Source organism: Cladosporium halotolerans (genome assembly GCF_011745625.1).
Source record: "Cladosporium halotolerans strain TM138-S3 chromosome Unknown Sca1, whole genome shotgun sequence".
NCBI lineage: Eukaryota > Fungi > Ascomycota > Dothideomycetes > Cladosporiales > Cladosporiaceae > Cladosporium > Cladosporium halotolerans.
In genome coordinates this window covers 442,721-467,898 of record NW_027191452.1, presented here as the reverse complement: position 1 = coordinate 467,898, position 25,178 = coordinate 442,721, and the positions used below count along the sequence as shown (strand labels likewise).

The 25,178-nt window shown below is 55.7% G+C and overlaps 10 protein-coding genes across 10 annotated transcripts; 7 read left to right on the top strand and 3 right to left on the bottom strand.

The window, feature by feature from the left end:
- Positions 1-21: 21 nt before the first annotated feature.
- On the bottom strand, positions 22-3,266 carry WHR41_00181 (uncharacterized protein). The gene is made up of 7 exons (XM_069368787.1): positions 3,045-3,266; positions 2,867-2,989; positions 2,731-2,811; positions 2,527-2,680; positions 2,367-2,479; positions 1,982-2,313; positions 22-1,931 (listed from the first exon to the last, which is right to left on the bottom strand). The coding sequence occupies exons 1-7, from the start codon at positions 3,129-3,131 to the stop codon at positions 944-946; spliced, it is 1,878 nt and encodes a 625-aa protein (XP_069234211.1). The 5' UTR covers positions 3,132-3,266; the 3' UTR covers positions 22-943.
- WHR41_00182 (uncharacterized protein) lies at positions 144-881 on the top strand (the record flags this gene model as incomplete). Its single annotated transcript, XM_069368788.1, has 1 exon — positions 144-881. One exon carries the CDS (start codon positions 144-146, stop codon positions 879-881), a length of 738 nt encoding a protein of 245 aa, XP_069234210.1.
- Positions 3,267-3,510: 244 nt separating the features above from the next.
- Positions 3,511-5,910, top strand: WHR41_00180 (uncharacterized protein; the record flags this gene model as incomplete). The annotated part of the gene is made up of 1 exon (XM_069368786.1): positions 3,511-5,910. The coding sequence occupies one exon, from the start codon at positions 3,511-3,513 to the stop codon at positions 5,908-5,910; it is 2,400 nt and encodes a 799-aa protein (XP_069234212.1).
- A 3,350-nt stretch (positions 5,911-9,260) lies between these two features.
- On the top strand, positions 9,261-10,211 carry WHR41_00179 (uncharacterized protein; the record flags this gene model as incomplete). Its single annotated transcript, XM_069368785.1, has 1 exon — positions 9,261-10,211. One exon carries the CDS (start codon positions 9,261-9,263, stop codon positions 10,209-10,211), a length of 951 nt encoding a protein of 316 aa, XP_069234013.1.
- Positions 10,212-11,304: 1,093 nt separating this feature from the next.
- Positions 11,305-12,958, bottom strand: WHR41_00178 (uncharacterized protein; the record flags this gene model as incomplete). The annotated part of the gene is made up of 2 exons (XM_069368784.1): positions 11,305-11,786; positions 11,842-12,958. The coding sequence occupies 2 exons, from the start codon at positions 12,956-12,958 to the stop codon at positions 11,305-11,307; spliced, it is 1,599 nt and encodes a 532-aa protein (XP_069234012.1).
- A 978-nt stretch (positions 12,959-13,936) lies between these two features.
- On the top strand, positions 13,937-15,180 carry WHR41_00177 (uncharacterized protein; the record flags this gene model as incomplete). The annotated part of the gene is made up of 4 exons (XM_069368783.1): positions 13,937-14,617; positions 14,673-14,717; positions 14,776-14,854; positions 14,906-15,180. The coding sequence occupies 4 exons, from the start codon at positions 13,937-13,939 to the stop codon at positions 15,178-15,180; spliced, it is 1,080 nt and encodes a 359-aa protein (XP_069234019.1).
- Positions 15,181-16,173: 993 nt separating this feature from the next.
- RPT6A (26S proteasome regulatory subunit 8-like protein A) lies at positions 16,174-17,838 on the top strand. The gene is made up of 2 exons (XM_069368782.1): positions 16,174-16,677; positions 16,731-17,838. The coding sequence occupies exons 1-2, from the start codon at positions 16,443-16,445 to the stop codon at positions 17,663-17,665; spliced, it is 1,170 nt and encodes a 389-aa protein (XP_069234018.1). The 5' UTR covers positions 16,174-16,442; the 3' UTR covers positions 17,666-17,838.
- A 732-nt stretch (positions 17,839-18,570) lies between these two features.
- WHR41_00175 (uncharacterized protein) lies at positions 18,571-22,490 on the top strand (the record flags this gene model as incomplete). Its single annotated transcript, XM_069368781.1, has 3 exons — positions 18,571-18,790; positions 18,844-22,100; positions 22,157-22,490. The coding sequence occupies 3 exons, from the start codon at positions 18,571-18,573 to the stop codon at positions 22,250-22,252; spliced, it is 3,573 nt and encodes a 1,190-aa protein (XP_069234021.1). The 3' UTR covers positions 22,253-22,490.
- Positions 22,491-22,725: 235 nt separating this feature from the next.
- On the top strand, positions 22,726-23,964 carry WHR41_00174 (uncharacterized protein). The gene is made up of 4 exons (XM_069368780.1): positions 22,726-22,896; positions 22,950-23,046; positions 23,101-23,365; positions 23,522-23,964. The coding sequence occupies exons 1-4, from the start codon at positions 22,819-22,821 to the stop codon at positions 23,691-23,693; spliced, it is 612 nt and encodes a 203-aa protein (XP_069234020.1). The 5' UTR covers positions 22,726-22,818; the 3' UTR covers positions 23,694-23,964.
- Positions 23,965-24,051: 87 nt separating this feature from the next.
- WHR41_00173 (uncharacterized protein) lies at positions 24,052-25,125 on the bottom strand (the record flags this gene model as incomplete). Its single annotated transcript, XM_069368779.1, has 1 exon — positions 24,052-25,125. One exon carries the CDS (start codon positions 25,123-25,125, stop codon positions 24,052-24,054), a length of 1,074 nt encoding a protein of 357 aa, XP_069234015.1.
- Positions 25,126-25,178: the final 53 nt, after the last annotated feature.

The window sequence follows — 25,178 nt, the reverse complement described above, 5'->3', positions numbered from 1 at the left end:
CTACGGATAGAGCACCGTCATCCAGAACATCCGTTCAATATAGCAATTCAGGATATAACTTTAGGCGCCAATTCACTGCCTGAAGCTAGAAGAGCCCCCTTCAGGAAAATCTATCTTTGATTCATCTTCGCCATCAGCCCCAAATGTCCCCCCCAAAATGCCTCCTAGTCGGCCTCTCCGGCCCCTCCTCCAGCGGCAAAACAACCATCGCCCGGCTCCTCCGCGACATCCTGCCCAACGCTTTCATCCTGCACGAAGACGATTTCTACAAAACCGACGCCGAAATACCCATGAGCCCCGAGCACAACATCGCGGACTGGGACTGCCTCGAATCCATCAATCTACCCGCGCTGGAATCCGCGCTCAAACACATCAAGGCACACAGCGCCGTGCCGCCGGACTTCGAGAGCAAGGAGGATCAGAATTCTGTTGGCGAGGTGAATGTTGATGGGGCGCTGATCGAGCGGTTGAAGGCGCAGGCGGCGGGACTAGGGGAGGGAGGTGTGCGGGTGGCGATTGTTGATGGGTTTCTTTTGTATTCTCAGGAAATGCAGGCGGTCAGGGACACGTTCGACGTGAAGCTGTTCCTGCGTACCGACTATGAGACGGCAAAGAGGCGGCGCGAGGCGCGAAGTGGTTACGTGACGCTTGAGGGATTCTGGGCGGACCCGCCTGGCTATGTTGACAAGATCGTTTGGCCGAATTATGTGAATGATCACAAGTATTTGTTCGAGGATGGAAATGTCGAGGGCGAGGTCAACTCGCAGGTTGCAGATAGATTACACATAGATATCATGCCTCAGGATAAGCAGGGCGATCTCAGCGCATGTTTGGAGTGGGCATTTGAAAAATTGGGAGGAGCTCTAGGGTCACTCACATAAAGTCGCACAGGCATCGGTTAGGATGTCGAATAGACATCGATCGACAAGAGTATATGAATCATTCACGAAGCTACCAAAGCCGCTGCATCAGCCACAGCGACTCTCGTAGCCCGCTTGACGACACTCTTCCAATCCGCCTCTCTGAACGTCTTTCCAATCTCGAGCCCTTCTCTGGTCTCGATCGACAAAGTCTCGTAGCCCATTTTGATAATCTTGCTGACTTCTCTTGGACTGAGATTCGTGCTTCTGCCCTTGTGGTGTTCGTCGATCATCTCGCGGTAGTGCGTGGAAACGCCAATTAGTGTGTTAATGGATGCGCGGTCGTCTGGCTTGGCCAGATTGTAGGCGGTTCGCAGATTCGTCAACGCCTCGCCTGACTCGACGAGCTTGTAGAACAAGTCATCGTAGGATGCCGAGTCGGGGAGAAAGCTCTCGCCGGTATTCAAGGCCAGGGTGAGAAGGTCCACCAAGTCCCGCACTACGCTCGTTGTGCCGGGCAGCGTGTTCAAGTCCTCGGCGTATGTTGTCAAGAAACGTACAAATGCGAGCAAACACCTCCATAATTCGCTCCAGTGATACGTCAGTTTCGCTCGAGTCTTCGCGAAGTGATTGAGAATGCGTGATAGAACGACAATGCTCTGGTTATAGAACACCGTGTCCAAGCGCTTGCGAAGGTTGTGATTGATGCCGTCGATGAAGATGTCCAAAATAGCAGCCATATACGGACGATCCTCTTTGGCTGGAGGTAGCAAGTACGGAGGCCGTTGACGGCATAGTCGTACGGTTGCTGTAGTCTCGGAGAGTAGGGTCGCAGTTGTGGGATCTTCCACAAGGATCCAAAGTAGGATGATCGTCAAGTGAGCATATAGTGACGATCGAGTCGTGCGATAGGCGTGTTGAAACGAGTATGATGTGTAAGACAGAAACATACTGAAAGGTGGGGCCACATCCTTGTCGCTACTCGGTTGAGCGATCAACTTCTGGCGGAATACCTTATTAGCCAAGGCGAAGTCGTAGAGCGCAAGCACCGACGCGGCCTGTGGTCCTGGTCTACAATAGCGTTAGCTAGAGAACTTCCACATGGGCACGAACACACTTACTGTTCCGCGAAAAGTTTGCGTTGCTCCTCTTCACTCAAGACTGGAGCAGCCGGTTTTGTTCTCGTCAGTGCACCCAGACCAACGTAGGATAGAGTCCCACCTATACTCCAAGCTACGGGGGTGTCATCCAAGATGGCAATGTAGTGGTCCTGCAGAAGCTTGCATGTCCAACCGATAGACTCAACAACCTTTTGCATGGCACTCTCTTCCACGTAGTCAGCCAATCGCACCCTGTATTGGTTGTGCGTCTCAAACTTGTCATAATTGGCGAGCAGGCCGACCAGCAGGAAGGGCTCCGACGCTCGCAAAGGATGGTCCATGTCGAGAATATGCTACCCGTTCGATTTAGCTCCTCGTTCGGCAGTCATGTGTGTGGAAAACGTACGCTCATTAGTACTGGGAAGAAGTCTCGATGCACAAAGTACGACACAAGTGCCGTTTGGTAGCCGCCCGCGACTACAGCTATGGCGGCCCTGATGGCCTTTTGTCTCGTGGAGACTGACGATGTTAGCACTCACTATGAAATTAAAGAAACTCGTACTCACCATCACGGCCAGTCTTGATAGCGGCCTCTAGCGTAGCTACGAGATCCGAGAAGACGGCATCCACGTTGTCGAGCCCGGCCAAGACATCAATAATGTCAGAACTAGGGTTTGTGAATTTCTTCGTCAAGACGACAGAGAAGAATACTGAGAGGGTCTAAGTCATTAGTCTCAATACCCGCACTCGAACAATCGTTGCAAGCTTACATCGAGGGCGTTGTTGTCAGCGGGAGCAGACCCTTCCCTTACAGCGGCGACGGCTCTGAGGAGTAATTGACGAGATTGGTGCTAAAGAGCGCCGGTCAGGTTTGCGACGATGCCAATCGATGAATCGAAAACTTACTGGGGCATGGAGGAGGTAATCCGCATCGATGTCATCCAAAATCTGTTTCAACCGCGGAACATCCGGCTTCAAGAGAAAGAGCTCCCTCCAGAACCCCTCGGTGTGCTCTTCGCCTTCGACATCCTACGTTGTGTCAATGGTGTCGCATGCTAGCTGGATTTGAGCTTATAGCGCCTACCCTGAAAAGTTCCTTATAGAGCGTGACTATTTTAGGCTCAAAATACTCCGGACGGCTCTGCTGGGTGAGGGGCGATTGCAGATCCATGTTCAATCATAGGGAGGGTTGAAGGAACGGGACCACAACGAACGGCCGCATAGAAGCACGGCAGAAGGAAGGTTACTCGCTGGGAGCAGTCTACACAAATGACATCGACCGGGCTCCTGGGGACACGACGCAGCTGTAACGTTTACCCTCTTGAAGATCGGGAGCTGTTTCACGAGCACGCGTGGCCGTTTCACGCGCCGGCGGTCGGGCCGGCGCCGCCTCGCGTGGGGCCGGGCGATCTTCAGCCGCGTTGCCGCGTTGCTATGACGTAGCACCGGTTTTGTTTTTGGGGGTCTAGGCGGGGAGTCTATCAACTTGAGTCCTCACGTCCCAACCTTCCTTGGACCTCTGATTGTTGTCAAGAACCCCGCCGCGAATCATGGCGGGCATGTTCAGCAAAGTGAAAGCGCCTTGGGGAGCGTCCGCTTCCCGCGACAAGAGCCAACATGCGAGAAGGGACGAAGAGGGCGAGTCGCTGACTACGGTATTGCCGACCGAGGGAGACCGGGCCGCTCTCACCCTCCTCGTTGCCGATTGCTCGGAACTCATGCGCCAGAGCTTACTCGACACATTCGATCCCAATCAGACCGGCCAGCAATATGACGATGTCGCGCACATGGAGCCTGTCTCAGGCGAGCAAGTAATGCTCAACCCGGACCTGGACCCTGGACTCGCCGACGTACCTGCAGAAGACAAGGAGGCGAAGGCGAAGAAGGAATTGCAAGCGCGGGAGAGAGAGGTCAACAGCTCTAAAATGCAAAGCTTAAAGAAAGACGCGCTCACATACTTCGACGATTGGAGAGAGCAAGTGATCCTGCGAGTTGGCGAGGTCGTCAACTCCAAAGAGAGGGCCGAGGAACAGAAAGAGAAATCCAACCCCAAGACTGAGCGACCTTCTTCTGCCAAGAGCGGTGGAATCTCCGCTGGACTTCAAGACGATGAGAATGTGAAGGAGGCACTGGCCAAACTTTACCCGCCTGTGGAGAGCACGTTGAAGGAGCTTCCGCAGGAGAAGAGGGCGCTGATCTTGCATTCAATGCTTCTTCTGATCTTGAGCTTGGAGCACTACCACGCTCACTCACGGACTCTTCTGCTCTACCTGACGTCCAGCCTCGATCTCCCCGCCAGCTTCCTTGCAGATGATGAGAGCAAAGTCGCCCGCGGTCTTTTGAACGCGGCCGAAACAATGCGTGCCGACGAAGAGACCAAGAAACGGCAAGAAGAAGGCTCCGACATGCGCAAGTGGAAAGTCGGATTAGCCACCGTTGCCGGCGCAGCCTTGATCGGTGTGACTGGAGGACTCGCAGCTCCCCTTCTGGCCGCAGGTCTAGGAACAGTCATGGGAGGCCTGGGCCTTGGAGCCACCGCTGGTGCCGCATACCTGGGTACCCTAGCCGGAAGCTCCGTCCTCGTCGGCGGCTTGTTTGGCGCCTACGGCGGCCGCATGACCGGCAAGATGATGGACCAATACGCGCGCGAAATCGAGGACTTCGCCTTCATCCCGATCACAACCTACCACAAACCCCGAAAGATCGAGAAGGAGTATAGGAGGCTCCGCGTCGCTATCGGGATCAGCGGCTGGCTCACAGACAAGGATGAGGTCGTCGAGCCCTGGAAAGTCATAGGTGTCGGAATGGAGGGCTTCGCGCTGCGCTTTGAGCTCGAGGCGCTCATGAACCTGGGCAACTCCCTCACGAGCATGGTCAAGTCCGCCGCGTGGGGCGTCGCGAAGAGCGAGATCATCAAGCGCACCGTCTTCGCCAGTCTCACAGCAGGCCTCTGGCCTCTAGCTCTCCTCAAAGTCTCCCGCGTCATCGACAACCCGTGGAGCGTCGCCTCCTCCCGCGCCTCCAAGGCCGGCGAAGTCCTCGCCGACGCCCTGATCAACAAAGCCCAAGGCGAGCGCCCCGTCACCCTCATCGGCTACAGCCTCGGCGCCCGCGTGATCTACACCTGCCTCCAAAAGCTCGCGGAGCGCAAGGCCTTCGGCCTCGTCGAGTCCGTCGTGCTCATGGGCGCGCCGGCGCCCTCGACGAGCGCCGAGTGGCGCACGATGCGCAGCGTGGCTTCCGGCCGCGTCATCAACGTCTACAGCACGAACGACTACATCCTCGCCTTCCTGTATCGCAGCAGCAGCATCCAGTACGGCGTCGCGGGCCTGCAGGCCATCGCGGGCGTCAAGGGGGTGGAGAACGTGGATGTCTCGGATCTCGTCACTGGCCACACGAGCTACCGCTTTCTGACGGGTACTGTTCTTCAGAAAATCGGTTTCGAGGATGTGGATCAGAAGGAGCTCGAGAGGGAAGTGCTGGCGCTCAAGGAGGAGGAGGCGAAGCAGGAGGAGCAGAGGCAGGAGTCGGAGAAGCAGGAGGAGGCCAAGGGCGCTCCTGGGACGGCTGGGTCGGCGGCCGCTGGTGCGCAGGACGCTGCGGGCGGCGGCGCGGCGCTGGAGAAGACTGAGAGTAAAGAGATCTCGGACCAGCATGTTAAGGACCTCGAGAAGGAGATTGAGAAGAAGAACGAGCAGTCCTACATTGGATGGGCGGGCACGAAGATGACGCAGGCTGGGACGAGCGCGTCCGTGGCCATGGAGAAGGCGAAGCTGCAGTGGATGGCGAAGAAGCCGAGTTTTGGTAGCAGGTCTGCGAGCCCGAGCGTTGCTGCTGATAAGGCTGGTAAGGATGCTGGTGCCACTACGTCTGATGCCGGTGGTGACAAGTTTCGGGACATGAAAGCCAGGAGTGAGGCGAGGCAGGCTGCGACGTATGAGGGTACTTGAGGGAATAGTTCGATTGAGGTAATAGTTCGATTGCATTGTACGACATACGACTGATTAGCGAATGGCAATAATATTGTAAGCCCTTCAATTGCTAAAGAGGCATTCTTGAAGGCCGATCAACGACACATGTTCTTTGATGTTCTCTGACCATTGCAGCATGAAAATAACGCTAAGCGCATCAGGGCGAGCTCCTCTACTCGGCGCTGAAGAATGTTCTCTGACCGATTAGACGACGCCATTGCTAGAAACATCGCTTCATCCAGTGTTCCCAAGTTCGCAACGACATTACTCTAGCGGAAGCGTCGACGACAAAATGCAGCATTATCAATAGCGATGGCCATACGCTACCTGGGTCCATGCTCAGTGTCACGGAGAACATTCGGCTACGCCAAGTCGTCTTGTAGACACAATCGTCGATATGACCTTATACAGTACTAGCAGTCACTACCGATCGACGAGCAACAGTTGGCGAGACCCCAAAGGCCTTGGTAACCCGGGCCTTCGCATTATTCCCGACCCCGCAATATCTCACCAGGTCCAGGTCAAATGTCAAAAGACACTTGTGTCTGGACGTGAAAGGTCTCTGGGCACTACTCCAGTCCTCCTCGCACGCCATCCAGCGTTCCGCGGGACGGTCATCGCGCCGTTGGACCTGGCATGCACATGCGCACACCCTCCGTGACAGATGAGGGAGTCATCACGCCCAGGCTCTGACAACAGTTCCAAGCACGCAGCGCAGGGCCAGAAGCCTATCGGCAGGAATGCAAGGGGTTCCCCAAGGCTGAACCGAACCTAGGTACGACAGGAAGGTATCAGGCTCGAACGTAGAGGATTGGCGCTGACGCGCCGCGCCGCAAGCCTTTGCCGCTCGTAGGGCGGAGGCGAAGGATCGCGGTGCTGATCCTGCCGGTCGCTCGTTTGGTTTGGTGATGGGCACGTACGTACGCACGCACGCACGCACGGTTTAGCGAGAGAAGGCAAGGGCTGTGGACTAGCTCGCAATACAGGCACGGCGCCGCGTAGGGATGGGGAGGAGTTTTCTTCCCGCGTGCCCGTGCTCGGTCTTGGGGTTAGGAAAGGATTTGTACAGGTTATTGCTTTGGTTCCGAGGCTTGAGGCTCTGTGATGATTTTCCGCGGGCGCGAGGGGCGCTAGGGAGTGGAGTGGGCGAGTTTGGGAGTGGGATGGGCGCTTGGCGATGATGACCATGCCAGAAGTTCGTCGCTCGGAGGGGCAGGATGCATGCGTGCTACAGGGCGTGAGGAGGAAGTGGGATGAAGATCGATTTTGTGTTGTCAAGGGCTCGATTTCGTGACTGCCGGGAAAGGGCATATGGAGATTGAATGGGGCGGTGCGGAGGCCGAACCGCAGGTGAGGTGGTGGTGGTGGAGTGGTGATCTCCGCCAGCTGGGGCGCTGATCGCTTTGGCATCTCCAGCCGGCGTCCGGCACGCCATCGTTTGGTGTAGGATGACGGCGCGGACGAACGCGGTTCATGCAAGACCAAGCTCGGCGGTCGCGGAACAGATGATTGCATGCTCCAGCCGAATTCCCATACAGTGATATTTTATTACGGCGCACGCTGTCACCAGACGTCAAATGGGATGATCAGATCAGGCGAGCCATTCATGATGGGGTGTTCGTCGGCTTCCAACCCGGAGCAATGGCGCTTGGCCTTGGCCTCTGGGCGCAATTGCCGCCAGTGCCCAATAGGGCGGCGCCGGTCGCAGATGGGCAAAAACGGCGATGAGGCAATGATACGTTGGTCTGGTTGCACGGGTTTGCTACGGCAGTAAGGCAGACTGCGAATGACTTCATTCGACACTACTGCTTTCGCTTTACAATAGACGTTGCACCCTTCTGAAACTAGAGTAGCTCTGGTACGGAGAGCCGCAGGGAACGCCACGCCCAGGGCAAGACAAAGGCTATTTGTCGCCTTCACACGTCCAGACCGAGAAATTGGAGAGGTGAGCAGTGCTGCCGCTCCATCCGACCTGTTTGACCGTATAGAGGGTTGTGCGGACGGATAGGGCGCGGCGGCGAAGCTTGACATGTGCGCGCACAGGCGCCGGAGAGACCTGTCGAGGGTGTGAGTATTCGCCGCGCGTTGGCAACGCGCATATGTTTCAGAGATCGCTGCCTCGCCGTGAGCCAAGGGCGAGGCAGACCGCATGCTGGCGTGATGCCGGCGGACAGTCACAGCTGGCGCCGAGCATGGCAGACTGGCGGGAGGCGTGCGGCATCGGCGCAGCTCGTGATGGCAGATAAAGGCAGACGCAGGCGGTGGTCAAGAGCTGAGGCATTGGCACGCAGCGCCAGCCAAGCGCAGACAGGCGAGCCCAGGAGGAGGGTGGAGTGGCAGCGCTGTGGCGGAGGCGTGGGAGGGTTTGGGGCGACGGTAGGGGCAGGGCACAACGCCGCGGAGATGGGGAGATCTATCAACGGCTGCGCGGAGGCACAAACCTTGGAAGACAGAGGCAGACGCTGTCACGGCCGTCTCGTACATGATTCCAGTGCAGGCCATCGATGTCGTGGTTAGGGTTGCGCGCCCGCCAGCCGTGACTCCGTGAGAGCCGTCGGTGCCGTCTTAGGCCTGGGGTGCTGGGCAGGATGACGGTGTGACGGAGGAGAGGGCCGCGGCCGCTGGGACAGGGCGGGCGGGAGTGGTATGGAGATACAGTAGATACAGCAGGACACACCCGCATAGGGCGCTGGCGGGCTCGACGCCTCTATAGATTGCTGTTGCATTTTGTCGCCGTGGAGCTGCGTCGCCGGCCGCTGCACGCCGCTGCCGGTGGGCGGAGGCGATGAGGTCCTGCGTGCCTGCCTGCCTCACTGCCTGTCTGCCTCACTGCTCCCTGTCTGCCTCAGTACTACCTACTGCTCCCTGTCTGGCGCCAACACCGCCGGTGTCTGGTCGGCAAAGGCTGTGCGACGGGTGCGCGCGCTGCTGCGCTGCGATGGGCGTCGTCGCCTCTTGGCCGGCGGCCAGCTCACGCCCGCCTGGCGCGTGCGCCCTTCGAACGCTTCCAACTTCATCCCTTGGCTCTTGGCGGCATGCTCTTGGAATACCTTGGCGATTAGTGCTCGCGGTGCTACCCCAAGGCCTGGGCGGAGGGCGCGAGGTGCTGCCAGCCATGGCACCGCAGCACTACCTGGATACATAGAGCCACGCACCCTCCGCCCCGTCTCCCCATGCTGCCCGTCACCACCGCCATCACGCCCAGCGCCCGTCACCACCGCGCCGACGCCGACGCCGACACCCACGGCCCTGCGCCTGTATCCTGCGCCCGCCCATGAGCTCTGCGGCACCGCCGCCCGACGTACCACTCTGGCTCCTCCCTAGCGAACATGTCTGACCAGGCATCCTCCAACTCGCCATACACCGCCAGCCCTCGACCCGTCCTCGTCGACCCGTTCGCGAGTCCGGCCACCCACCCGGTCGGCACGCCCAGGTATCCCGAGCCTACCGCCCGGCTCCCGGCTCGGACTTCAGACCACACCTACAGCGACGAAGCACTGGCGACAACCGACCTGCCGTCTTCGCGACGAGCACCGTCCAGCCCTGGCCACAAAAGCGCTTCCATGTCCTCAGCTGGCCAAAGCTCTACCCTGACAGCCATGTCATCATTCGATCTCGAGAAGAACGCCGCGAAGGATCAGGAGAGGGAGAGCCGCCGGAGCAAACGAGACAGTGCAAGGGATCCTGAGAAGGCTTTTTACAGCGCTCAGTCACCACGCTCACATCGCTCTTCTCGCCACTCCCGCCGTCAGTCCAGGGAAGATGCCGTCAGTGCTACCTATTCAGATGTTGAGTCCGAAATCGACGCTGGACTCGCCCTACAAGAAGCCAAGGCAATGAAGATTCTCTTCTTCCTGTCTGGCCCTGTGGTGGCACTCTCGTTCCTCAACCTCATCTGGACCCTCATATCTCTCGCCATTACCACCCTCTCCCAACCCGTCCGCCTCTGCGCACGACGGATCACATTCGGTCAGCAACTCGCCTCCCTGCTCGGTCCCGCCCTCAACCTCCAGCTCAAGTCCATCTACACGCCACTTCCGCCTCACGCGAACGAAGACGGCGTCTTCCACCCAGGAATGCTCGTCTTCGTGCACTGCGTCAGCCCGGTCCTCAGCATCGGGGTAGCGGTCGCGGCATGGGTAGTGGCTGCTTACTGGCTCATGGCCGGCATCGTCGGCGACCCCGCTGGCATGGACAAGCGCGACGACGGCAGAGAAACCGTCCTCGGACTGCGCGGCTGGTGGGAGAACCTCATGCTCAAGGGCATTAACCTTGAGTGAAGCCGAACTCGACTCTCTTGAACACTTTCTGAACGCGATTACTTGGCGACGGCGTTGAACCTCCTCTGCGGCTGCGGAACACGAGTGATGATACCACGGGCATCCCTCGAAACGGACACATTTCTGCTTTTCTGTTTTTTTGCTTTTCGTCATGTGAACAAGATACCTCTTTGTATGCCGCTTCCCGGCATTCTGCGGCGCTGGGACAGCGGAAATTATCATGGGACTGTTATCAGATATTAGCGATGGTGTTGGCGGCGTTTGACAGAGCCTGTCAGATTAATACTTTTCGGCCCTCAGAGGTCTCTCCTCCACATGTCTCTGTGGATTACTGCAAATTGAACTACTATTGCTCACCTCTCATCACTCTGCGCACGATATCTCAGCCGCACATCCATACGACCCCGTTTCACAGTCCCCATCCAAGCCAACGAACCTTATCTCGCATTCCATTCCGCCTCAACCCCCTCCGCATCAACGGCCGCCGGACCACAACATTGCCCAGCGCAACCCACCGTGGACCCCACAATCCCTCCAAGTCCACCTCAACAGACCACTCATCCCCAGCGCGCCTGAGCAAATATCTAAGCCTCCTATTCAAGCCAGAGTACACCTAATAAATCCCGCACCGATCAACCACTCTCGTACCGCCAGCCAATCACCCTCCTCCCCGCAATATCTCTCACCCCCTAAGGTACCATGCCCGCGAGCGAGCGAGCGAGCGATCGCCGCCCAATCGCCCCAGTTGCCTGCAGCACGGTTGCGGCGTGGCGCAGCCTTTGGGCGCGCGACCGACGTGCTGCGCAGGTCTTGGTGCGCGAATTGGCATGGTGCTTCGTTTTCGTGGTGATGATATGTCGCTGTGCGGTGCAGTGCGGTGAGGAAATAGTGGTGCTGAGGGGGATGTGGGTTAAGGGAGTTAAGGTGAACTTGGTAAGTGATATGCGCGGATCTGCCTAGTGCACTCACGTACAGAGCACACAAGTTTTGGATGGCGGGCATGGGATATGACCGTGAAGTCAAGGGGTCCCAAAAGTCGAAGCTGCATTGTGATACTTTACCGTAGTACTACCAACCCTCGCAGCCCGCCGCGCTACTCATCCCTCACATACAGCAACACCACATCCGCATGGCACACGACCTCCAAGCCGTCCTCTTCCCGCCCCGCCGCCCACCGCAGTCTCACGCCCTGAAACTTCGCGAACGCGACCGCATGCGTGCCCGGCACGCCGTAGTCGAAGCTGCAGTCGACGCGCATGCGCCAGGGATCGAACGCCTCGCCGCTCGCGGGCCAGAAGTGCTCCGCCGCGATCCCCGAGGCGTCCACGTCGATCTTGAGGCCCAGCGCTCGCGCGATGAGCTCGGCAAGCGAGGTCTCGAAGGCGCGGTGTGCGGCGCGGTCGTCGAGGTGCGGCGCGCGCGGCGAGATGTACATCATGTGGCTGAGCCGCGTGAGGTTCGCGAGGTAGGGGTCGAGGGCGATTAGAAGCTTGGTGGTGAGGTTCTGGGCGTGTGCGTTAAGGTGTGCTGGTGTGGTGGTCAGTGGGCGTCTGGCGTGGTTGGCGGGCGAGTGGTCTGCGGGGCGGTTAGTTGTCGTTGGTACAATTTAGGGATGTATGATGCTACTCACCGTACTCTGATGGGCCGTCGGCGGGATGGACTGGGGCGTTAATCCATTCTGGTGGGTCACTTTGGAAGACGTTCTCGAAGACGAACGCGGAGACCAAAGCCATGGTGTCGTCTATGATGCTACGCTTGTTCTCTCTCAAGAGAGCCTGGCAGCGCGATCTCCAATCCTGGCCCCAGCATCTCATGTACATCCGCAAGACGAACTCGTTGGGTTCGGGTGAAAATGGACATGATCGTTGTTTCAAACCGAGATTCCGGCCCAGCGCTGAGACACTGATCAAGAGAGAGGTGTCGACTCTGTGAAGTTCCTTGCTAACGTCTTCGATTGCAAGCGGCGCTTGAGGCTGTGGCAAGATCATGCTGTTGTTTGGGCCCGTCAGAGATTGTGATGGTCCAGCGGTGTCTGGTTCATGCAAGTCGAAATCACTTGGCAATGTAAGGTGAGCTGTGGCTGTCCTTTGTGCCATAGAGGTGTACCTTTGACCCTGGCCCTCGGCGACGTTGTGGGAGATTTCATTCGGATCAAGTTGCGGCATTCCGTCAGAGTCGGAGACCGTGCTTGTTCCGGGCTCTGAAGCGCCGGCAACAGTTGATTGCTCGATGATTCTCATAGGGCTGTCCTCAGGAACTTGATCGATCTCGCCGCCAGCGTCCGGAACGAACGGCAACCAAGTCGAATATTCGGGCAGATTAGGGTCCCTTGAATGGGCAAAGTCATAGGCGTTCCGGAGCTCTTGCAGTTTCTCTGGGTCACAAGCTACAGAACCCTCCTGCCAGAAAGCGTTGAAGTGGACGTTATGGCATCTCCTGAGATGTTTCCATTTCTTCCTAAAAGTGTCAAGAAATTTGGCGAAGTCGAGTTGGCGCAAGCCTTTCATCGTCATGACTTGAAGATCAAGTTTTGCCGAGAGGTCCGCCAAAGTGCGTTGTTTCCGGCCTGGTCGGTATTTGTCGCTCGGCTGTCCGATATGAGGCTTGTTCGCATCGACATCCAGGACCCGGATCCAAAAGCTCCTATAGAGATGGAGAAATTTCCCAAACTCGTCATTAGGGGCAATGGAAATCACATATGTCAAATCGCTTTCCGCGTCTGAGTGGACACTCGAGACAGAGCCCATGGTTGGATGCGACATTTGACGATGGCTGCTTTTCTGTTAACTACTAAGCTAAATACCCACGGGCTGAAATCGACACTTATAGTCTGACTGGATGCACCACGATGATTGAAGCAAGCAACCAAGCATATCAATGCTCCTGTGATTGCCTGCAGATGCAAACGGTTAAGCCTCATGCTTTTGGTTCCACGTATTCCTGTCCATGCAGGTCAAACATGCGATCTATCATATTCGGGACCGTACATAAAGCACTTTACCGACACCAAGCATCAAGGGTGCACAAGCCTACGGCTCACCCTCCTTTTCATTCATCATTCACCGACAACGATCACTCTTCAAAATCATGATACAAATAGAGACTTATCTCCATGACGGTATTGCTGACCGGCCTACGTGATTTGGCACGAGGCCAACAATGAAATGACCTTGGTTTCCACCGGAGCTGTCGTAAGTCAATATTTCAATCGATCGAAAGGGTCTAATTGAGTCGAGACGATGACCTATCGGTTCATGACGTGGTGCGCAAGACGAAGACCCAACAGGCGCGCAGACTGCTGACTACCTAGCACGGCTATTAGCAGCTCACCCACTTGTTCCCTTTGATCGACCTCTCAACATAATGATATCACAGGTCAGAGTAGCAACCATTTGAGTGATGCTGTAGAGTTCTGGCGCTACGTTTCAGCATCGTCAGGCAAGCTTGGGACGCAGCTCAAACGCGTAATTTGCGAGAAATGTGTGCGATGGGACAAGAAAGGTCCCTTGGGCTCACAGTATCACCGTGCTCTTAATCTGTGATCTGGAACGGGCTCGTGCATTTGCAAACGCCCAGGTGCCCTCATGACCAGGCGCCAGAATTGAGAGATCAAACGGACGTTGCTACCTCTACGTTCACTCAGAGCAGACCTTGTCCCTATCTTCAATCACCCCCTCAAGCTTCTTGTTCAGTCCTTTGAGTCTGTCGATTGACATTCCAACATCATGTCGACTAGTAAGTCCCACAGTTTGGAAGAGCTTATCCGCGTCGGCTTGGACTATGGAACTTTGTTTCTCGAGATCGCCACACAACACCTTGGCCCGGGCATGAGAATCGACGACGCTTCTATTGAAGACGTCTGCCTTCCATCCCGCAACCTCGTTCGTCGTGTGGAAATAGTGCGAGCTGGTGTTGACCTTGGTGAGGAGGTCCCGGAGGTGGGCTTGCCATGGGGCGAGCCTGCAGTCATGCAATGGCTCAGAGACAACCCTCGAGGCGAACACAAGGTCCTCTCATGCTGGAAGATGGCTTTACACCCATCGTTTCGGCAAAGGGAAGTAGTCAAGAGGACTCTCGACATTTTGCTGGGCGACATGCCGAAGACGCATTTCAACATCATCCGCATCGTGCAGAGCTGGATCAGGGAGCACCTCATTGACATCAAAGCAGAGGTCATGGAATGGTACAGAATCAGGAGTTTGAGCGATCGTGGCAGGCAGCGGAACTGGGACAGTCTCATTTGGGAAATTCAAATCGCCGTTCCCGCTTCTTGGGGTCCTGATGCTGCGAATGTCATGACTGTCGCTGCCAGAGAACCGGGCTTCGACCGGGCCAATACACGCGAGGAGCCACAATGTGTTGCCGGTGCGTGTATGAAGATACTGTCTAACGGCGCCTATCTCCAGGTAAGCAGTTTTTACACACTGTCTTTCCATTGCGATGTGCTGACCACTCGTACAGGAGAATGACTCGATTTTGTTCCTCGACGTAGGAGCGGGAACTTCTGTGAGTACATCTCTATCACCTGATCCCAGGACCCCAGGAGATGACTGATTTTCTGTAGGACGCAGCAATTATCAAGCTGCGCTCTTCACCCTCTTCACGTGATCGGCTGAAACTTGAATGTGTCGGGCCATCGATTGGTAAGACATTTCCGTCTCCCGCGATAGCTTCCTCGTCTAATTTCTGGTCAGGTATTCAGGGAGGTTTCCTTGTGATCAACAATGAAGCCTGGAAGTACATCGAGACTTGTCAAGAGATCAGAGATCACGGTGGCGTGAACAGGCTGCTCAGATATCTTGGAAGTACCCTCGAGGAATGCCAACGTCAGGTCTCGAAGCGGATCGAGTACATGAAGATGAAATCTATGCCGCGTCTCGGTCCGCCAGAGGTCATCATCATCAGGCCGTCTCATATGCGAGGAGCTTCGTACGAGGTGACGCACCTCGAAATACTTGTCGATCAGTGACAGTTCGTTACAGAACAAAGGATATAATCACGCAAACTGAAGCTCGTTGCATGGTTCACACCATTGGACGCCTCCAAACGTTCAAATCCTCAATGGTCTAGTGGCTATGATTTCCGCTTGTCATTAATTCCCCGATGATAAGCCGCGGGAGACCAGGGTTCGATTCCCTGTTGGGGAGATTTCAGAAATGAATATCTCTTACAGATTTCAAGTCTTCCGGTACTGGCTCACCAGTATCGTTCTACCGTCTTTTTTCCATTTTTAAGGTTCGATTCCCTGTTGGGGAGATTTCAGAAATGAATATCTCTTACAGATTTCAAGTCTTCCGGTACTGGCTCACCAGTATCGTCCATCACTCTTTTGCAGTTTGATTCCCTGTTATGGGCATCTCTTCGCTGTTTTTTCTCATTCTCCTTTTGGATTCTGTCTAGACGGTTTGTGAGAGACGAGTTTTGGCCTGCTTTAGGACAAATTCTTAACGACACCGCAAAGGCAGCAAGACATTGAGTACTCAGATAGTTACGGTCCCCTCGTCGGCAACGGCAACATTATCATTTCTCTTTTAGGTGACTTCACCTGGAATTAACGAGCCTTATCGACTAGCGCACGACTCTATGAAGGGACCATTGCGGCAGTATCGTTCTCACGCTGAGTCGGACATGATATTGACGTGCTTCATTTGTGAGGTTACGATCATAGCATGTTAGTACAAGATACACAGACCTCGTTGATAATCCAGCGATAGGCATTTGCTTCTGAAGCAAGCTAGAATGGTGATTGCCTCTCGAACTTTGTTCTGGCATGGAGCAACGATAGCAGCGGCCTCACGTTTAAGAACACTATAGAAAGTCAATAGGGTTGCATTCAGAACTGCGTATATATCTGGCTTGTTGACCACGAATCAAACGCGCCTACTGCTGCTTGCAATGACCGGCGACCTTTCGAGTGTGAGATACAGGTGATAGTTTGGGGCTGTTAGGGTAACGGTACCCTAGGTACCCCAGAGCCGAAGTGAAGCTGCTGTGCTTGCGGCAGGTAAGCCGGGTCGCCGGAAACACATCATCGTTGCGGCCTCAAGCTGCCACCACCGACCGCGACCACCAAGCAGCAACGCCGCCATCAACACCTTTGTGCTGTATCTCTTGCCACCACTCTGGCGACCTGCAAACTTCATCTACAAGTTTCAACAAATCCGGACCCAGCGCTGCGCACATCAGGAATCTATCTAAACATCGTCATCACCGTCGACGACCACCGCCATCATGGCGCTGGATACGTTCTTTAACAACAAGATCGAGAGCATGAAGCTCGAAATCATCCAGGGCCAAGCGGTTCTCCGACGTCTGGAAGCACAGCGCAATGAGTACAATAGCAGGGTGCGGTTATTGCGCGAGGAGTTGGGCCTCCTGCAGCAGCCAGGCAGCTACGTTGGTGAGGTGGTCAAGGTCATGGGAACGAAGAAGGTGCTTGTGAAAGTGCATCCAGAAGGCAAATATGGTAAGGCAGCGCGCATAGCTGATATGCAAGAGTTGAAACTGACAGTCTCCTAGTCGTTGACATCGCGGACAACATCGACATCACGAAACTCACAGCTGGCAAGCGCGTCACCCTTCTCAGCGACTCATACAAGCTTTCTTCCCTCCTGCCCTCTTCCGTCGATCCTCTGGTGTCGCTCATGATGGTTGAAAAGGTGCCGGACAGCACGTACGACATGATTGGAGGTCTGGACGAGCAGGTCAAGCAAATCAAGGAAGTCATCGAGCTCGGCCTCAAACACCCCGAACTGTTCGAATCGCTCGGTATCGCACAGCCGAAGGGTGTCCTTCTCTACGGTCCTCCTGGTACTGGCAAGACGCTTTTGGCAAGAGCAGTGGCACATCACACGGACTGTAGGTTCATTCGCGTCAGCGGTTCGGAGTTGGTGCAAAAGTACATCGGAGAGGGTAGCCGAATGGTCCGTGAGCTTTTCATCATGGCCCGCGACCACGCGCCTTCGATCATCTTCATGGACGAAATCGATTCTATTGGATCTTCGCGTGTCGAGGGCAGCTCCGGCGGTGATTCCGAGGTGCAACGCACCATGCTTGAGCTTCTGAACCAGCTTGACGGTTTCGAGCCGACTAAGGGCATCAAGGTTATCATGGCGACCAACCGTCTCGACATCCTCGACCCTGCGCTCCTTCGCCCTGGCCGTATCGATCGTAAGATCGAGTTTCCCCCGCCCACTGCTGAGTCCCGTGCGGACATTCTTCGCATCCACAGCAGGAGCATGAACCTTACCCGTGGCATCGACCTGCACAAGATCGCGGAGAAGATGAACGGCTGCTCCGGTGCCGAGCTGAAGGGTGTCTGCACAGAGGCTGGTATGTTCGCGCTGAGAGAGCGGAGAGTGCACGTGACACAGGAGGACTTCGACCTCGCAACGGCCAAGGTGCTCAACAGGCACGACGACAAGGAGATGAGTTTGACGAAGCTGTGGAAGTAGTAGCCGAGTGTGTCTTTTTCGTGTACGATGGGACACGATGGCGAGGAGAGGCTGGGCTCTGCGTTTGCTATGCTGTACTATAATCATGCATCAAGCAAGGCGCAGAAATGCAGGGGTTGGCTGCGAACATTGCACGTAGAATCTGTCTGAATACATGATCATTCCAAACAAGACTTCACAATTTTGACACTATTTCTTTCCTACCTGCAGCCTCGGTTAATATCGGCGGTCACACCGGCGCAGGTGACCATGGATACCCTATGTTTGATAAGCGGCCAAGCAGGCGTTTGACAGCGTGTCTCGGTCACGAGGCGAACACCTTGACCCACACCAGCTGCGGTTACGTGAGATGTTATGTATTACGAATCGTTAAAGGCAGGTGATTCTTGGCTTCCCGGCACCCAAGGGCATTTCTGTGGGATGATCGACGATATCAGGACGACTTGACGCAGGGCCCGGGTATGCTCGCATCGAGCGGATAAGGCACGCGACAGGCGGTGATGGCATGTTTCAAGCGAAGCCCCGGTGCAACAGGCTCTGCCTGGCTGAATGTATGACACGAACAATCGATGTACATCATCAATCACCAGGTAATATACCAGCACAGGAGCTGCCCGTCGTTTGAAAGTGCAGTGGCCAGACGTCCGCCAACTACGCCCACGCCCACGGACACGACTCGCGCACGACGGCACGAGCGCAGGCAGAGAGCAGATGACGCCCGACGTGCACGTGCAGCAGGCTGGCGACGAGTAGCGGCCGGCGTAGGGCAACGGCCGTCCACCGTTTAAACTCTGCGGGCCCTGCCATTGCTCGCAGCCTTGCACCCGTCCAGTATAGCCCCACGCACGGTGGAGCTCAAGCTCGGCTTCCAAGCGTGCCAGGGCATCTGTGGCCAGCTCCCAGCCATGGCCGACCACGTCGAGAACGTGCCTGGCGACTCGCCGCAGCAGCAGCGTCAAACTGCCTCCGCTGCCCAAGACCGCGTCGTCGCGTCTGTCCCCGACACTCGACGCACGTCGATGAGCTCAGCTGGCAACATGGCGGATCAGCCCATCGACCCCAAAGACCAGCCGGCGCAGGGGAGCGAGAGCGCGAAGAAACCGAGACCGCGCCCAATGGACTATGGTGAGTTGAGTTGAAAGGCGAAATTCTTCGGTATCACTAACAAAATGTCGTAGGTTCCATTCACAGCTCGTCCAGCACGCGCCCACAAAGCGTGAACCCGCAAACACCTCGACGACCGGGTCCGGTGCGACGCGCGCCGTCTTCGAACAAGCCGCACCGTGGCGCCGAATTCTCCGTAGATGACGACGCCGGTGAAGTCGACAACGATTTGAAATTGGTACGGCAGCAAACGAAAGAGAACCTACAAAGAGAGAGACACTTGCTTCGAAGGAAAGAGAGTAGGAGTACTATCAGGCGCAGACCTACGGCGCAGGCGCCGGCTCTGCCAAAAGTCGACAGCGAGGAGGGAGACGAAGAAGGAGCCCAGACTACAGGTACCGACGCGGTAGCTGGGTCCAGCACGCCCGCCGCGCCAGCCCAGGAAAACGCGGACCCTAGCTCTGAGGACACATTGCAGGGCGAGGAAGAGGAAGAACGAGACGATGACGACGACGATGACACGCCAGGAACGGAAGACGAGGACGAGGACGACCCAGACTTGAGCGATGCGGAAAGTTTTACTCTCCGGGATCGTCAAGAAGCGATCAACGAAACGCATCCCTTCGGTATCCGCATCTGGAAACCCGCCTTGTACAAAAAGAATCGATCGGTGCAGCGCAACGCCGAAAGCGATATCCACTCAGCACCCGGCGGCAGAGTCAGCCGTTGGCTCTCTATTTTCAATCTCCTGTGGACGATTATCTTTGGATGGTGGCTGGCTCTAGTCGCTGCATTCGGTGGCGTCCTTTGCCATATATTCGGTCTCCTTCAGGCTGAGGGATGTCGAGAGTATGGTCGCGTTTTAATGAATTTGTCGTCCTACCTCTTCTATCCCTTTGGCAAGTTTGTCAAGCTGGAGCACGATGAGGCCTACCTTGACGAAGACGAAGGCGAAGGTCGCAGCGTTGGGGAGTACGAGCGCTGGCAGACCGGCGACCTTGAGGAAGGTCGCCTGTTCTTCGGCCCACAAGAAGGAAATCGCTCACTCATTGGTCGCCGTCGCGAAGAAGTCGAAGACCTGCCCAATGAGACTGACAGCCTGCTTGGCAGACACGACCGCAACGGTGCGAATCAACGCGCAGAGAACAGGATAAAGAAGCGACTTTTTGGCCGCGGCAAATGGGATGTCGGACGTGTCATCTTCTTCATGACGTTCTACTTCCTGGTCACGCCCTGTCTCTTCTTCGTGAGCGCCATCTGCTGGTTCCTCGTATTTACCATTCCCATGGGCAAGGTGACACTCCTGTTATTCCACCATCTTCGTCGCCATCCACTAGCCTTGAGCTTCCATTCGGACACTCATTATTCGCGATCCTCACCAAGCGCCAACTCGCACAGCATCCTAATGTGCACATACCGCGCCGTGGGATCAAAATACTGGAAATATACCATTGATGGAACCAACATTTTCCTCATCAACATGCTCGGGCTTGTTGCGTTCACAATCTTCAACTACTTTGTACTCTTCGAGACTCTGCACATCGAAAACTGGTTCACGTCTCCTGGGTTCAACTTCGTTCTCGGCCTTTTTTCGATCATTCCACTTGCTTACTTCATCGGCCAGGCTGTAGCTTCCATCTCTGCTCAGTCTTCGATGGGTGTTGGTGCCACTACCAATGCTTTCTTCAGTACCGTGGTCGAAGTCTACTTGTACTGCGTTGCACTGTCTCAAGGCAAGGGTCAGCTAGTCGAGGGCAGTGTCGTCGGCTCGATCTTTGCGGGTATTCTCTTCCTGCCCGGCCTCAGTATGTGCTTTGGTGCTCTCAAACGCAAAACGCAACGCTTCAACGTCCGTAGTGCTAGTGCCACTAACACGATGTTGTTGTTTGCGGTCATTGGCGCTTTCGGTCCGACGCTTTTCTATCAAATTTACGGCTCTCACGAACTGAACTGCCACAATTGCGTCCGTAACGGTACTCACGGACCCGACACTGACTGCCGGCGCTGCTACTTCTCGCAGACACCTGCTGTACAAACGAAGTTTTACATTGAGGCAGTCCGACCGTACACTTGGTTCGCCGCTGTGTTGCTGTTCCTCAGCTACATCATCGGCCTACTATTCACCTTGCGGACACATGCCGCTGTGATTTGGAACAACGAGTCCGACGAGAAGAAAGAGGCCAAGATGGAGCAACAAGCCCAGCGCATTGAAGAACGTCACGCCAGTGTCTCTGGCCCTGTTCACACTGATCAGCCGCGTGATCACATGGCTAGGAATTTGACCTCCGGCAGTGTCTCACAAACCAACATCAGAGAGAGTCAGATGTACCAACGGATTCTCAACCAGAGCTTGAGACAAGCTGGAATCAACGCCAAGGCCGGGAAGAAGATCGATGGCGAGGATGCCGTCCCCAAGACTGACGGCCAAACTCACCACATTGTCCCGCCGAAATCAGCCGATGGTGAAAACGGTAGCGTCAAGACTGGCCGCATTCAGGGCCTCAGCGCCGAAGACAACCGTGCACTTGTTCAGCAGGTCGCTGAAATGGCGGCTACCGCTGCAGCTGTGGCAACGAGAGATGCGACTAAAGCTCCCCAGAAGACAGCGCACATGGCTATTACCCGCGCTGCCAGCCATAGACATGGATCTATCGCGAAAGATTCACATAGCCGGGAGAGAGATGAAAATCAGTCCCTCCGCACTGCGAACATGGAAGCAAGCAGTATTGGAGAGGTTACCGCACCCGCTGGCGAGATTGCAGCTGCTAATGCTGCCGTCGTGGCTACTGGCACGCACGAACAAGCATCCGGAGGGCACGATGCGCCCAACTGGTCGCGCACGAAATCTGCCGTCATTCTGCTTTCCGCCACTGTCGCCTACGCAATCATCGCGGAGATTCTGGTGGACACGGTCGACTCGGTGCTCAGCAATGTTGACATCGACGAGAAGTTCCTAGGAATCACACTCTTTGCGCTCGTCCCCAACACCACTGAATTCCTGAACGCCATATCTTTCGCCATGAACGGAAACATCGCGCTTTCCATGGAGATCGGCAATTCGTATGCTTTGCAGGTCATGCTTCTCCAGATCCCCGCCATTGTGCTCTTTACCGCGATCTACGGCCAGTTCATCAGTCCCGCGGACTACGCCGACCATGCCTTCACTCTGATCTTCCCGCAATGGGACATGGTGACTGTCATTCTGGGCGTGTTCTTGATGGGCTACGTTGTCGGCGAGGGCAAGAGCAACTACTTCAAGGGCAGCTCGCTCATCCTGACTTACCTCGTCTTCGTGGTCGGCTTCTATTTCAGTGGATTCAATAACTTGAACGTAAGTAATGCCCCTTCCATTGACTGACCTAATGTGAGACTGACTTTGAGTCACAGACCATGGGTGTCGACCCGAATGATAGACTCGCCATCTCTGGCCAGGTGGAGACCTTCCTCACCGTCGGCCGTACGTCAAGTGGCCGCGCGTATTGAGCATGCCTAAACCAAGTATGTCCTCAAATACTTGGATGATGAGGTCAACGCCGTGTTGTGCGCAATGCCATGCCGTGTCCGATTAGAAAAGTGTTCGCTTTTGTGCCGAGTCCTGTTAAATGGCAATCGGGGTTTAGGCCGTTGTGAGACAAATGCTACTTCACCGATAGAAGGGATTCCCGGATTGTTAATTGATAAGTAGTGCATAATGATGGACATTATTTTCTTCTCGATCAAAGGCCCATCGTAGGGATTACACTTCAGCCTTTACTGAGGACCTATACGCTGCAGGAACAATCACGTGCTAGGCCATCGCTCTCTCAGCTCGTGAAAGCGTGTTGACGCTTTGGTGTTGTGTTGTTGGTGGCATCAAAAGGAAGGCGCAACCGCAGCTTGCGGCCTGTCCTTCCTCCCTTCCTTCCTTCCTCCTTTCACGTCAGCTAACAAACAGCCTCAACACGCACCACTACCTTATCTCTTTCTCTCTCTCTCACCATCGACCAACAACAGCACACCTCATCCTCTCACACAATCCGAACATCAGACTTCCACTACTGCTCGCAACCATGCAGCACGACTTACTCTTCAAGCTGGCCATCGGCCTCGTTCTGGCGATCTTCGCCATCTCCACTGGGTCTGCTCCAGTGAGTGAAGCCTGTAAACTATCAACAACAAAGGACTGACCTAATATTTGCAGACCAATCCGGCTGGCGCTCAGTCTGTTAAGGCCATGAACCTTGACCCTGAGGGCTTTGTCCACATCGCTGACGATGGTATCGCTCGTTCCTACTCAGGTCAGTCAATTTTGCCTAAGCTCTTTGACACGACCGTGCTGACATCTTCCCTAGCCAACGGTGCAGTCATCGACTTCGCACCTCTCTCCAACGCGCAGCTCCTGAAGATGGTCAAGAACCTCCCCAGCTCTCTCGAGGCTGACAAGGAGCACCTCAATGAGCTCTTCGCCAACGTCAGCGGCTTCGCGGTCAAGGACCATGAGCAGATCTTCAATCCGCCAACTCAGCTCCGCCCTGCCATCGACCCGGATAATACCAACTGGCGCGAGGATACAAGTGTCAACGAGGCTCACGAGGTCAAGAAGTCCCTCGAGAACAGGTACGTATTGCAGGCGACGAAGCCCTGCGACACAAGTTTCACTTGCTGGCTCCTCCAGTGTGATGCTTGCATTCTATATCAGGATTTGCCCGCTCGTTACTGCCATATGGACAAACCATAAGGTGAGACCCCTTACTAACTGTAATACTGGAACAGCGACACTATGCTCATCAAGAACGGAGACATGCCCGCCGCCTGCCAGGGCAAGCATTGCCGCAAGAACGCCAACTGTGCCAATATCGGCTGCCCAGGCGATTCTTGCTACCACCTCCACCGCTACTTCGTCCGGACCTGCCATGATCTCAGCTTCAGAATGCCGCCGAAGTAGATGTTGTCCTCGCTGACCTTGGCTGTGCGCAGGCAGTTGCTCCCGGACTGTGCGGGCGCCCAGTGTCTCACGACTGGGTGGTGCATTTACTGGAGCTGCGATTTCTGCGGCTTCCTTCCTGGGATCCATGGACGTCACTGTCTACTCGATGACAAGTTCCCGTGCTGCTGAGGTACGCGTTGAATATGCAGGGCGGCAGGTATTGGTGAATGAGGGACGGCAGGTTTCGAAATCGCATCCCGATTGGGATTGCTTGAGATGAGGGTGATAGTTCCAATGAAAACAATGACTTTTCTTTTCCGATTCGCAATGCTAAAATTTCCATCATCGACTCATACCATGTTTCGGCAATCCGCTTTCAATGGCCCTCAATACTCGCCAATGCGCCCCTCGCCTTGATCCTAGCAAAAAGCAGTTTCTCCTGCGCCATCGTCCACACACCTCCTCGAGCGAAGTTGAAGTTCGCCACAACACTGCCCACGAATATCTTGCCGATGAGGAGCCCCTCACGATTCCAGACGTGGATCCCATCCCCGCAGCCCGAGTACACATTCCCCTCCTCATCACACTTGATCCCATCCGGCACACCACTGGAACAATACGCGAAGAACTTTCTGTTCGCCAACCTCGTCCCGCCATCCACAACATCAAACTCGTAAATCGAGCTCGGCAGCCTTGGGTTCAGCGAGAAATTCTGCCCATTCCCCGGCGTGCCGTGCGCTTGCACCGCGCCTGTGTCGGTCACGTACAGCTTCTTGTAGTCCGGGCTGAAGCAGAGGCCGTTGCACTGCACGAAGCCGTCCGCGACGCACCAGATCTGGCCCGTCGAAGGCTTGAAGCGGTAGATCTGGCTCGGCAGCTGGGGCGACTGCCGGAAGGCCTGCTCGTAGCCGTACGTCGGGTCCGTGAACCAGATGTCATCGTTGGGGTGGTGGATCACGACGTCGTTGACGCTGTTGAAGGGGCGGCCGTGGAAGTTATTTATTAGGGTCGTGGAGGCTGCGGTCTGAGGGTCGACGAGGACGAGAGCGGAGGGGTGCGTGAGGTCGCCTTGGGAGCAGAAGAGGATTTGTTCCTGGTACCAGCAGCCGCCGTTGGGGTTTTTGACGGCGGGGAAGGAGTGTTGCTCGGTTTTGTGGTGCGTGGTATCGACGGAGTAGACTTCGACGGACTTGTTGGATTGGTAGTTGGAGGTGAAGTAGTTGCGGTCGGTACTTTGGATGTACACACCGGCTTCGTGGGCGAACTTGTCGTCGCGGACTTCGACGAACTCGAGTTCTGGGCTGTCGCCTATGATTTTCTTGAAGGACTCATCGTAGATTATGAATCCCGGTTCGTTTGCCGGGAGAGCGTTGGTGGAATATTCGGCGTTGGTCGCTGCGGCTTTCCAATCGAAAGTCGCCACTTCCTTGTGTGTTGAGAGGCCGACCATCTTGACGTTCATATACGCGGTACGAGGCGGCTACGTTCGACAAGTCCAGGTGG